At 43.6% G+C, this 13,664-nt stretch overlaps 1 protein-coding gene across 6 annotated transcripts in view; it reads left to right on the top strand.

Moving 5' to 3' along the window:
- Window positions 1–13,664, top strand: part of LOC118214273 (nck-associated protein 5-like) — a 195,553-nt gene that overhangs the window by 166,090 nt on the left and 15,799 nt on the right. For 5 of the 6 annotated variants that reach the window (XM_035394118.1, XM_035394117.1, XM_035394120.1 and 2 more), the window contains 3 exons: window positions 225–345; window positions 3,414–3,498; window positions 11,421–11,729. In XM_035394118.1, the coding sequence (XP_035250009.1) occupies window positions 225–345; window positions 3,414–3,498; window positions 11,421–11,729 (515 nt within the window). Of the gene's footprint in view, window positions 1–224; window positions 346–3,413; window positions 3,499–6,521; window positions 6,751–11,420; window positions 11,730–13,664 lie in introns of those variants that run through there. The other variant, XR_004762603.1, reaches the window with a different exon arrangement.

Below are 13,664 nucleotides of genomic sequence, written 5' to 3' on the forward strand. Positions count from 1 at the left end.
TAACCAGCAGATTTTTATCAAGACTAGTTGGAAACATTTATCACTTGAAGGCATCCTGAGACAGAGAGATAGCGAGAGGTTATTTCAGCCGTTATGGTGTAGCGAGAAGCCGGGAGGATCGAAGAAGGACAAAGTCATTTATCAGCTCGATCGCTCTCAACCTGCAGAGTTGATATGGACATGATGCGACAGACAGCAAACTGATCAGATTGTGTTTCCCACAGGAGTGCAGCAAAGGGTGATTCCCATGGTGCACCTCTTCCCGGCATTCCTGCCAGTGCCCAAGGCACCCCCAAGAATAACGGCGGGATGACGGGAGATTCAGGGACCCGCGTCGATACTGCAGTAAGTGAGCTGGTGCCCATTATAAACGTGACTGCCCCAGGGCTTTTTTTCCGTCATACACACTGGTACATTTAATTTCCACAGTGTGCTGTGGAGGTATATATGATATAGTATGCAATATAGAATTTGGTATCGAACTCATTCTCATTTTCTGCCTCACGTTTGTCTTATCTGAGTAACCTTTTAGAATTAGGTTTGGATTAATCCCTGTGCCCCTAGCCTTTTTTTTTTGGTCGCAAGGTTTCTTAATATATGCATGTACCTTACTTGTCAGAATTCTTTGGAAGCTTGCTCTCGATGCATAAGAAGGTCTGCTTCTCAGTTCAACACACTTACTAACTCTGGGACTGGTAGTCATTAACACTGGATTTATGGGGTCTGAAAATGGCTGGATGTATTTGCTATGCCAAATTTTAAATGCGGGGTCATGAGGTATGCATGGAAACCCTTGAGCCTTTACTGTTCTACTGTTGGTGGAACTGGAGATCAGCCTGTCCAACCTGACTGTTAACACCATGAAGCACCGCCTTTCTCTGTGAGCTGTAATGCAATGGACCCTGATGTTAGTCACCAAGATACAAGCACTGACTTCCTCAGTAACGCCTATTTCCTCCTCCTCTGTACAGATTTGTTCCGTAACGGTGTCCCTCGGTTCCGACGTTTCTCAAGGTCACTGTAAACCGTTTTCGTTTCGCTGTTGGCTTTGTGCTTTACATGCAGCTCTCGGGGAAGGGGGGGGGGGGGGGGGGGAAGAATGGCTCTCGCCTTGTTCCCGCAAAGACGTTCTGTGCTGCGAGGAGAAAGCACATTCCACGAGACCCGTAATCTCACCGCTGACCTTGCAGGGTCTCAAAGTACAGCTGATGAATAAGGGAGAGGGTGAGAGAGACAGAGAGAGAAAGGAGTGGAGAGAGAGAGAGAGACAGAGAGAAAGGAGTGGAGAGAGAGAGAGAGAGAGAGAAAGGAGTTGAGAGAGAGTGAGAGAGAGAAGGGGGGCATGTGAGAGTGAGTGAGGGAGAGAAGAAGCTCGAAAGTGTACAGCTGCAATATGCAGGAAATTCAATCCAGGCTGATGTGGAACTCCGATAGTGAGGCGCAGGGCCCTTATCAGAAACACTCAATTCAACAAAGACCCCCATTTTATACAGCCCTGACAGGCCTTTCCTGTATCTCCCCCTTACAGGGACACAACAAAAGAACAGTGCCTTCATCATTTGCTCTTTCCTCTTGTACCTGCAGGGGCAATCATTTATGAGGCTCTAGTTTCTCACATTGGAGGAAGGAAAAAAATTGTATATGAGATCTATTACTACACCCGGGATTTTCTGCATTTAAAGGTGGGGTTGGCATTTAATGCAGAACCAGGAGATGTTTGCTGTTGCTTTGTTTTTTTCCATTTTTTTTTGCCTTTGCTTGCAAATCTTGAAAGTCTTCTAAGGCAATTGTGGGCTTTTTTTTGGATTCTGAGGCCAGTTTGATTCATCAGAGGCGTCACACCGAATTTCTGTCACACCGGATTTATTCAGTCTTAAACGGCAACCATGAGGCAGGGGCACAAGAGGTTGTTTATTCCTGATGTGAATTGCTAGTGTGAATCACGTGGGGGGGGGGGGGACGCGCAGTAAATCTATTCTGCAAATCTTTCGCCTCACTGGGTACCGTGTTTTCACAGGACCTCTGGTTGCGCTGCCCTCTCATACAAGGGTTATTTGTTTTTCCTCCCTACACCCTGTTCACGCACAGCTCTCAGTTTGCCTAAGACATAAGAACCAGCTTTGATATCACACATGACTTGGAGACCGAGTGCTGTTCTTTCGCTGAATGTATCCACAAGGGAAGATACAAAATCCATGCAGCAGAAATGAAGCCAATTTGCTACCGAGAGAGAGTGAGAGAGCGTTAGAGTGCAGAGGCTGTCATCTCATTGCCAAATCTTATGTTGCCGTTTTTCAATCCGCTTGTTAAATTTAAAGGAGGGAATTTAAAACAAAGAAGCATAGCAAACTGTAACGTATTACGAAAAATACATTTTGTATGGTTCAATATGGACTCCAAAATAAGAAGACTACGTAAGATTACTCAAACGTATGCTGCATGCATTAATGGATGAGTTTTCATTCATATACTCTGGTATGAAATTATGTACTGTATGTACATGTCTGTCTGTGTGCGCATAATTATTTTCTTCCCTTAAAGTAATTGTTACATTGTATACCCCTAGGTCCAAGGTAGAAGCACATGCGTTCTCCTGTGATAAGAACCTGAAACTAGACTGAAATGCAGCTCAGTGGCTGTGGAGACTTAAAGCATAATGACCCCCCGATCATGTTTTAATTTAACTCCAGTGAATATTGTTTACTCGACACCACCCATAAATCAGCCACATTTCCACACGCCGAAAAAGGTCAATCGAATTAAGCCTCATTGGCCCCGCTGCGAAACTGTCGTTCCAGCAATAACCCTCATGTCCTAAATGTTCCCCTCTGACGATAATTAACATCGAAAAGCATCAACCTTCCCCGTTTGTTCCCACATTTTTAAAGAACCCTTTCCCTTTGGTTGTAAGAAGAAAAGAAATCTTGTGCCTGGGTCTGCTACATTTTAGCTTTCTGTCAAATGTTTCAGAGAAAATTTTAATGTAATGAAGTGAATGTGAACTTGCCCTTGGCAATCGGTGGCTGCCACCTCCTTTGCTGGGTTCATTCTAGCTGCTTTCATGTGGGGTTTATAATGGATTTATACCATTCTGGTCAGGACAAAAAAAGTAAAATTGAAGCTAAAGTCTTAATCAACACTTAAAAAATTAAACAGGGCTGTTGGTATTTATTATGCAAAAAAGCTATTTATTTTTCTGGAGAAAGAGATATGGATTGAAGTTTGCGTGAGGTCACATCAATTTGTATATTATGCTCATTAGTTTTAATGAAACTCCAATTTCTCTGTTTAACTGAAAACCTGCATGAAAAACAGACCAGTTGTTCAATTCTCACCCTCTATTTTGACTCTCATTGTAACTGCACACGTGCATGAGTTGCTTCAGTGATCAACCATATGTTTTTGCTACTCAGACCAAGATCACCCAGAAAAGCAACCCCAAGGCTGAGAATGAAGACGACACCGTCCCGGAGGCCGTCTGCCAGGATCACATGATCGGTAAGGCCTTTTAGTGTGGGACGCACGTCCTGTCAGCTCAAAAGTCGACGCGCCATCACCATCCAACCAACTCATTGTCACTATTCACAAATTCCATCTCGCCTGATCTGATCTCAGCGTCAGCATTAGTGCTTTGGAGTGATAGAGAACAGAAGTGTGAAATGAAATTACTTTGGAAAGAAGGTTTGAGAGACACTTTGTACTGGTTTTCCCATTACATTGCCTTTCGAAGTTAACCCCCCTTCCTCACTGAGGGATGTAATTAGTCTGAGAGCTAATTTGGCAGGGCAGCAGCGGCCACACGTTCTCTCATCAACGGATTATTTAGATGTTATCGAAGCCGCACCGAGCGTGGAAAAATGAAGAGTCCCAACTGAAGGCGTTTCGAGAAGACATGAAAAAGTTCTTCAATTTAAAAGCGATTACTATGCGAAAGCAAATCTCTCCCCCCCCCCCCCCCCAATGAGACGGAACGCTTTCCGCTCGCCGCCCGTTTGACGGGGGCGTGCTGACGGTCTCCTCACAGATAGGACTGCCGCACGAGCGGCTTGCTGTTCCTCCATCCCAATAGCAGCCGTATGTACGGGGCAGCCCAAGGGCGAATGAAATAACCTGCAGCCGTATAACGAAAGTGGGTCACGTGCCCTTCCTCACTCGTTCCACCTCTTTCTGCTGCTTTTTAATCTGTAATGAATTGATTGTATTTATTTCTAATTATAATTAAAAGTAAGCTTAAATATCTGCACACTGGTCTGGGAAGTAAGTCATTAATAATGACATAAACACTTCTTCAATGGCGCTGTTACTTAGGAAGTGTTTTTTTTAAATATTTTATTAATTTTTTTGTTGTTTATCTAGCCTGTTTATTTTTGATGGTGCGTGTAGCAGTGGGAGAGCTTGATCCGAAATGCCATATTGACAAATTGCCTCTGGTGGCCCGCTAATTAAAGTGTTAAACATTTCTACATGGGTCGAGAGGCCGGCGTCCCGCTCAGTAGTTGCTTACTCCTCATTTTCCCGTAATTGAACGGCCTTGTCTGTGGCTGCTGTTCCCAGTCTTTAATGACTCCAGTAGATTAATGAATCAACAGATTAGTCAAGCGCGAAGGAGCCTGATGTGCTTTTTTTCACTTGTTGAGACCTTCAGTGGGAACAAATTATTTCATTGTTTTTTCTGTACATGTATATATATATATATATATATATATATACACACAGATATACAGTATGAGTCTTCTTTTCCCTCTGCATGGCCGAAGAATTAGAAGTGTATTATTCTTATTATGTCTGATGCCAATAAAAGTGCCCTCTACTTACAGAACTGAAATTGCTTTGACTTGAGTTTTCCCAGGCCGTACAGAAATTAGTTGGGAGCTACATACAATGAAGAGAAGCATGAAATAAGACACCTAATTGTTTCTGTATTGTAATAACCTTGATGGAATTTTTAATTCTGCCAGCTAATCACATTCATCCCACACTCTCTTCTGCATTAAATGGATGTCTCATAAAGATTTAAGACACAGTCTAGTTTTAGCTCCTGGGATCGTTCTCTTTGTGCGCAGTGCGTGCAGTGAGTTATGCTGTGCCGTACCTCATCGCCAAGTCGCCCTTTGGTTTCAGACCCTTGTGCATTGTCACTATTTTGCTCACAAAGCCATTCGTGAAATAAATGTTGGTGTCATTGGCCATAATTTCACATAATAACCGCCTGTTTGCAATGAAGAATCTAATTCAGGATAAATCTCATGGAGCTCGTTCTTACTTTGTTTAGAATGAGGTTGTTGCTTTTTATTAATGCAGAATCTCTCTGAATTTGTTGATCTGTGGGAGCTGATTTCTGAGACTAAGTTGAGCGCAAATGTTGACCGAATGCAAGGTTTGCTCGATGGGTTCTCATCAGGTGCATTCTGGGAACAGCAGTCTGAGCAACGGCATGAGAGACCCTGCCACTTTACCGTGGTAATAGAAAAGCACACTCGTAGCAGTTGGCAGACACTTTTTTACAGAGTCACTAAGCTATCTCCGCTAAAATAACAGCCACAAGTTAGCTCCGGCGACTCGGCGACAGTGTTTTTTGAAAGACTGTTGCGCTATCATCTAATAAACGGCTGCTTGGGCGCACCGGTTTTTTCTGCTGCTGATTGGATTATGGGGTTACATCACCTCTCTGAGGTTTTCATCAGCCACAAAGACTTCCACGCCCCGAAGGTTCGGTCTTAAACAGACGGTGGATAAGAATAACAGCCAGCACAGAGGACCGTGGAACAAAATCAATGTTCAATCTCTCCCTCTCTCTGGAACCGACTTCTCCCCATCGCCGTGAGGTAGCTTTACCTTGGACCTAATTATGCTCGGGACACAAAGACAGGCACTCCAAACGACAGCCCAGGAGTGATAAATGAACAGCGCTGGCTGGGTTCTCTGCTTCCCTTGCACGCGGTTTTTGTTCTCCAGACGGGCATGGGATTTCTTTTTTTCCCCCTCCCCTGCCTTTCGGTCTGTGGAAGAAAGGGTGGCTACCACTTTATCGGCGTCCACTAATAGAGTCCTCCGCCGGGGATAGCCACGTGTTTGAAATCAGCGAGCGTGCCGGAGGAAGACCAAAAAGGAGACAGGGCAGAAATCAAAAGCAGTGACGTGGTTCAAAGATGAGGAATTTCCTTTTGTCTGGACCTCTAATCGGTTCTTCCCCCCCGCATCAGTTAAGTGGCTAGAAATGTCACCGCAGAGCAACCGCGCGTGCTGGGTGCCAGCCACAGAATTTTGAAAGTCTGAGAAGTCCAACATGGCTTCATAAGGGGGGGGGGATGAATGGGGGTAGCAATCTTCCAGCTCCCCTTGTGCAACTGAAGGGAGCAAGGCAACCAGAGCCCGTGTTCTGTATCGTGCTTTGCGTATCAAAGCCAATTTCTGAGATGGATATGGATTCCTCAGAATTGTCCCCCCCCCCCCCCCCTGCATGTCACAGATCATTCTGGGTTCATCTGTTGAGCTGACTGAGCCGGGCCGTTTCTCTGCAGTCGCCATCTGTCGCGCCCGCGTCCCGCGTGCTCCGGGGCCGCGGGGCCCCTGCGGCGTCGCTCACTCCACATGCCGGCGGCGTGGGAGGCGAGAGGCATCGGCCATTTGTGACCGCAGTGGTGAACTGGAGGTGGGCTGAAGGTGGCCGGGTGCCATCGAATGCCGGCGTGCTTGGAGCAGAGCACATCTGTCACTGATGCCGCATTCCCACCTGCTGAAATCGACAGGGTGGGTGGACCCCCAGCTGCACCCCTAACCCGCTTGCTTGGCTTGCATGACGTGTACATTCATGTGTAAGGTGAACCCGCATTCTTCCCGTGAATGCAAGAGCTGGAATACATTCTTAAGGTCTATACGCGCTGCAATGCGATGTTTAAAAGCTTTAGCTTTATCGTTCTACGTTGGCCTGTGAGCTTGTGACCACGGATGTATCTGCCTTTGCTATTTGGTACAACTCCTGATGTTGTTTTGCAGACATATGAGTTTATATAATGGGAGAGCGGAATACAAGAAGGTGAGAGTACACATGACTGAGTCCCCAGGCTTGTCTGCACCTTCGATAGCATGTTTCCCATGGCTAGGTATCACACCCAGTGGAGATTAAAGGAAAATCTTGAGAGGTTACTGCCAAAGGGAGACATAAACACGGGGGGTTCTGACAGAATGCGATTAAAAGCCCAGTGTCTGTGTTTTGATCTTACTGTAGATCTATCTGCACTATAACCTTCCCTGGGGTAAAGTGATCTGAGAAAAGAAAGAAAGGGTGAGCAAAGCTCCACGATAGCACAGACACTGCTCTATAATTCTGTGCTCTCCAAAGACTAAGGAAATGTAGAAAAGTTTTGTCAGTGTAATAGTGTTCTGTTAGCATTGTTCCATATTAACAAGTATACCTGCAGTATTCATTTGTTCACAATGAATTGGGAGGGGGATTCGTTTAACAACTGACTAATTATTCCGGAAGAGTTCTAAAGTGGTTAAGCATGGTACAGTAGTTTGGGTCGCACCTGCTCAAGTATGATAATTTGATCAGAAAGTGCATCACCATCGCTCTTTCTCCCACATCTTTCACTGCATCCCATAACTACACCATTGCAATTCTATATTTTATACATAATTATAAAAATATCAATATCATAAAAAGGGTTTTGAATGGCGGTGTCTTGATTGGGCATGAAAAGAATGCAGGAAAAGCTTGCTGATTGAGGACTCAAGACAATAAAGAGCCCATCTGTGTCAAATGGGAAATTGTATTCAAGGGGATTGTAAAAAACGATTTTACTTCCTTGATTTATGTTTACATGCTTGAAAAATAAGTGAAAAGAAGTCCTTGAAACTTTGTGGAAGCATCTCCACCCATATGTGAGATTTCAAATATATATGGAGTAGTTCTAGTGGCTTAAACGTTTAAATCAATTTTGTAATGAAGTGTTTCACTGTGGACTGGTAGACACTTGCCAAACCACTATTGCAGTATGAATAACAATGATACATCAATATTTACTATAATGCAGCCTTTGTTTTTTTCTTCATTTTTATTTAATACCTGGAACATTAAATAAAATGTAATGTTTAATATCAGGAAATTTATACCAGGAATATCCTTATTCCCATTTAAGTTTGCTCTGAATGAGCAGTTCAGTAGACTTTGTGAGTGATATGGCCCAAATGGATTATTGGAAATATGGATCTGACAACTTTTGGCCGTAAAAAAACTTATCTTTGATGCAACTTGGTACAACTTCCATTTTAAGTTACCAATTAAGTGTCAGAATATGAAGTAGTGCCTATGCCATTGCTGGGGGAAATTGTGTTAATATATCCACTTGTACTAGACTTTTTTGACTTGAGCTTCTTGGCAGAATGTAGCGGCTCTTCATCAGCTGTGCAGAAGATATAGGGACCTATTGAGCTCTGTTGGGACAATTATATTGGGAGGCATTTTGGCAGGAAGGCCCTCGTTGAAAAAGAAATCTTACATAAAAATGCTGAATTGGTTGACAGTGTAAAAATGATTAGCTCTGACTTAGTTTTCTGCTCAAAATATATGGCAGGTGAAGAAGGTTTGCAAGTAGTTGAATTAATATATTTTCAAAATTTTAGTATATACACTACATGGCCAAAAGTATGTGGATACCTGACACCCAACATCTCATCCAAAATTATGGGCATTAATAAGAAGTTGTTCCACCCTTTGCTGCTATAACAACCTCCACTCTTCTGGGAAGGCTTTATACTAGATGAGCGATTAGGCCTGACTTGCTTTCCAATTGATCCCGAAGGTGTTGGATGGGGTTGAGGTCAAGGCTATGTGCAGGCTAGTCAAGTTCTTCCAAACTGTTCTTGACAAAATCATTTCTATATTGACCTTGCTGTGTGTCTGGGGGGCATTGTCATGCTGAAACAGTAAAGGGCTCTCCCCAAAATGTTGGGGAAGCACAGAATCATCTAGAATATAGAATGTTATTATATGCTGTAGTATTAAGATTTGCCTTCACTGGAACTAAGGGTCCTAGCCCAGACCATGAAAAACAGCCCAGACCAAGGGCTGTTCAGATACTTTTGTTCATATATTCTGAAGCCAATTCAGTGCAACTAATAATCTTACCTTTATTATTATGTCACAGGTGGGCAACTGGTATGTATACCACCATAGAAATAAATTAGAATGTGATGCTGACTTTGTGTTGCTACTTAATAGAATTATCTCTCATCTTTTCCATCCAGGCTTTTTCATTTTTATTATTCATTGTCATTCAATCCCATCCGCTCTGTTCTTTTTTATGTCTTTTATCTGCCTTGTTGATATGATACTCTACCAGTATATTTAGTGTTTTCCTTTTCAGTTTTGGCTATTATGCAGCAATTAGCAAGGAATCGTTAGCCAGCATCATTCATGGTTACAAATAATTGGATCATAGTGAATGGCAATCCATCTGTTTCGCTCTGAGAAGGATCCTTCAAAACAGCAGAATGAAAAATAAGGAAAAAGAGAGCCATCTGTTGCGTAAATGTCCTTAAATTACCACACAGCGTGGAACATTTTTGAGTGCAAAATCTGTTTGTCTCCCCTGCGTATCATAATTACAATGTAGGAGTGAAGAGAAAATCAGGCACAGATTGACATTCGTGACCATGCTGAGGACTAAATGAGGGAGATGAGATTAGGAACATATCTTCTCTGAATTGGAAAAAAAAGATATCATCAGGATCCTCGTGATTCAAATCAACATCATTTTGTTGAGTTAATGAAGTAAAATAATTCTTTTTCAAATTGGTCAGACATTTAAAAAAAAAAAATAATTTCTGATTTTTGATAATACTCTGTGAGGCTTGGGTGCCCTGTCAGTCAGTACTTAATGACACCTTCATTGGCAGAATTCTCAGCTTCCAGAGCTAGGTGGGCTAGAATCACCCAGGTGGACATTCACAATCTGGTAGTTCAGCCAAGATAAATGGGTGGGCCAGGCTACAATTTAGGTGACTGTGGCCCACCGTAGACCATACATCCATACATGGTTGTGCTTCCTTGAAAATCCTTCTAATTCAGAAAATATAAATATTTTCAGGTCTTCCTGCATGCAATGCATGTTTGACATCTCCCTGCTGTTTCTAAATAATATCCAAGTCAGAGGACTGTGAGGGCCATTCTAAAACCTTACTCTGGCATTCCTTTTAGTTGTGGTTGATTCTGTAGTGTTTTGGATCGTTATCTTATTGAAATATCCAAACTCTTTTCAGCTTCAACTTCCTCACTGACTCTGGGACATTAGCTTCTAAGATTTGTTGATATTTAGTTGAATCTATTATTTTTTCCACTTGCACAATATTTCCTGTGAAACTGGCTGCCACACAACTCTAAAGCATAATAATTCTACTGTCTTGTTAATGGTTGGTAAGGTGTTCTTTTCTGAAAATGTTATTTTTCGGTTTTCCTTCAAATTGACCTTTTGTGGTTGTGGCCACACAGTACTTTCAGTACTTTTCAGTACTTTTTTTACCAAACATCTCTGGCTTATGTAAGTGTTGTATACTTTAGACATTGACTTTTGTGGTGAGATCACAAGAAAGGTTTCCTCCTGAAGGCTCTTCCATGCAGATTTTTTCTATGTAAGCAACACTGCACAGTGAACCAGTGAATCACTATTTCAGTGTCACTAAACCTTTATGCAGTTCCTTTGTATTGATACGTGGGCTTACAGGCAGTTCTGAGAGATTTTTCTCGATCTTCCCGATCTTGCCTTGCCTATAACGTTCCACATAATTTTGTAAAAGACTTATCTTTATTTTTACGTCCTCAGCCAGCTGTCAGGAAGAGCCCATGGTTGTTGAGTACACCAAACATCCTGAGAGCTCAGAAGGGTCAGAGTATTTTATTAAGCTCTTATGTAAGTTGTCTTCACCTGCCTTCATTTAAGGCCAAATTAATTTAAGACCGAATCAAGTTTTGAGACCTTTTTTTTTTTTTTAAGTATTAGTGGGTCAACCGCAAATGAATTGTTATTGGGCATTAAAATCTCCAGAAATACATAAAGATGTCATTTTATATATATATATGTGTGTGTGTGTGTGTGTGTGTGTGTGTATATATATATATATATATATATATATATATAAAACCCTACATGACTAGTCTGGATTGAGTGGTCATGTTGAGCATTAAGAGAAAAACCAGATCACATGCTTATGTGCTTTGCTCATGTGCTTTACTACTGTCTGCAAAGTAATGCTTTACTACTGTCTTGTTTCCTGTGTCTTTTCCTGTGTTTTTCTCTGTGTTATTTGAACCCTTCCAAGATGGCCTGTTTTCCCACAATCCCTTTCGTTGCTTGTGACTCCAGTGGTCCCTTGTTTCTCCGCCCCTCCTCCTCCATCACGTGACTTCTCCTCTACCTCAGGCTCCAGCTGCCAGACGCGAACTTTGGACAGCGGCATCGGGACCTTTCCCCTCCCCGATTCTGTTGCCCGGGCAACCGGTCGGCACCTCACCAAATCTGCGTCCACTCCCGAGCGGGCCCTGGCCACGCCCGTCGAAGCCCCTCAGGATCCTGCCCCGACCCTGCTGCCCAGGTGGAAAGTGCCTTCTCGTCCTGAAACACGCTCCCGCCCCCACAGCGGCGTGGGCGTGTCTCTCTCCGACCCCACTATGACCGGGAGCAAGGACCTGCCTGACTCACAGAGCCGGCTGCCCAAACCCAGCACCTCAGGTAAGGCCCAAAGCACCTACCTGACAACTGCGGTGTGCCATGGGAGCGAGCTGGTGAAGTGCGATTGGCTGAAGGAAGAAATGTGGGAGTGTCCATTGAGTTGACCATGCAATAGCTCTTGAACTACATGCGATAATTTTGATAATACATGCGATAAATCAGTTCTTTAAATCTGTTTTGAAAAAATATATATGCACCTATTATGGCAATTGTTGAAGACAGTATCATACTTTCATGGCTGGTTATAACATGCTACATCATGTTTATGAGAGTATAAGGTAGGCTTTATTGCATATCAATCAAGTGGGACAAAAACATCTTGCTGCGGGTATTACGGCACCTGGTATGGAGAGGTCAAATGTGACATCACTACAAATTGAAGGTGTATGAGTGTGCACTGGTTTGATTTAGATTTGTGTTATTTCAGATTGATTTTAAACCCTTAAAGAACATGTGAAATGTTGTGAAAGCAGTATGGAAGGATGTTCAGTCACATACATGTATCCAGGAATATCCTATTTTTTTTTATTGTACAGAGCTAAAAAACACTGTGAATTTAATAAGCCATTGTAATTGATTCACATTTATATTCTCCGACCGGGTGAGAAGCATTTTGTGTAGAGGCCAGCGTTAGTTGGTTTTTGATCTCAGTCCAATGCTAAAAATATGCGTTCGACAAAAAGCTGAAAACAAGTCCTCTTGTTGCTCACAATGTGTTTTTCTGCATGCCTGCCAAGGCGCGTTTGTATTTAACGTGCGCTGAAAGGGGTTGGAGCGGACCGGAGCGAGCAGCAGGGGCTTGACATGCTCCTTTTTACATCTTGGCAGGCTCCCCCGTGCCACAGACGGCTCGCTCATTGCCAGATCCCCCCCTCCCCCCAACCGCCATACATACCTCCCTACGGTTTTCACCTTGCCTCATTTAATCGGAAAACTACCACGCAACCACCCCCCCCCCCCCCAAAAAAAAAAAAGCAAAACACCCCCTCCCCCCTTGCAAAGCGTTCTTACATCGTTTCAACGGGGGACCCAGCACGATTTACCCTGCAACGGCGGTCCCGATCTCTAATCGCGGCACGTGGCGTTCCGCAGCTAGCGGCCGCTTCGGGAGATCGTGCGGAGATCGCCGGGGGGGGGGGGAGGATGACCGGCCTGGTAATTACGGGTAGCAACCCCCGCCTCACGGAACGGAGCGATTGCAGCCAGACGATATGCGGCCCCGTGCGCGGTGAATACCTCCTTCCCTGACCTCAATTCCGCCTCTCACCACAGCCGTGATTAGGGCCTGTCATTATAACAAATCGGGGCGAAACATTACAGCAACAGATCACCTAATAAGTGCGGGATAAGATGAAAAAGAACACCCCTGATCTCCATGCAAATTTCTCCTACCGCTGCCAAAAGAGACGCAGTTAATTATACTGTCAGAGAATGCGGTTTTTTTTACATCGAGGAGTGGAAAAGAGCGGTGGAGGAAAAAAAGGATAATCATTGAAATTCTTGGCCGTGATTATGGATGGTGCTTTGTCACTCAAGGTGACAGTGGGCTGCTGTGTATTTGTTTTGCTTGAGTTTTTTTTTCGATCCTGTTGCATGCCTAAGATGCCAAGCTGATGTGAGCTATGGACAAACAGGTTCCTAGCAACAGGTCATAACTGGATGCAGTGGGTTGGGGGTCAAACGGGCCGAAGTGTTGCTTTCCTGATGAAAGCCTCCATCCATGGCTGCTTGTTGCTGTGTTTTCCCATGGCTGTTTCTGTATGGGGTCAATATTAGGATCTCATGTCCTGGAAAATCATCCTTTAAGGACACCTTAGTCTGTTCTCTGGAGATCAATATGGTCTGTTTGGGTTTTCTTTTCACCATAAAATCAGAAAATCATTTAGACCCACTAAACCAGCTAAGATGAATTAACTTGACTGTAACCAGCTGCTT

Source organism: Anguilla anguilla, chromosome 15, assembly GCF_013347855.1.
Source record: "Anguilla anguilla isolate fAngAng1 chromosome 15, fAngAng1.pri, whole genome shotgun sequence".
In the NCBI taxonomy this organism is placed as follows: domain Eukaryota; kingdom Metazoa; phylum Chordata; class Actinopteri; order Anguilliformes; family Anguillidae; genus Anguilla; species Anguilla anguilla.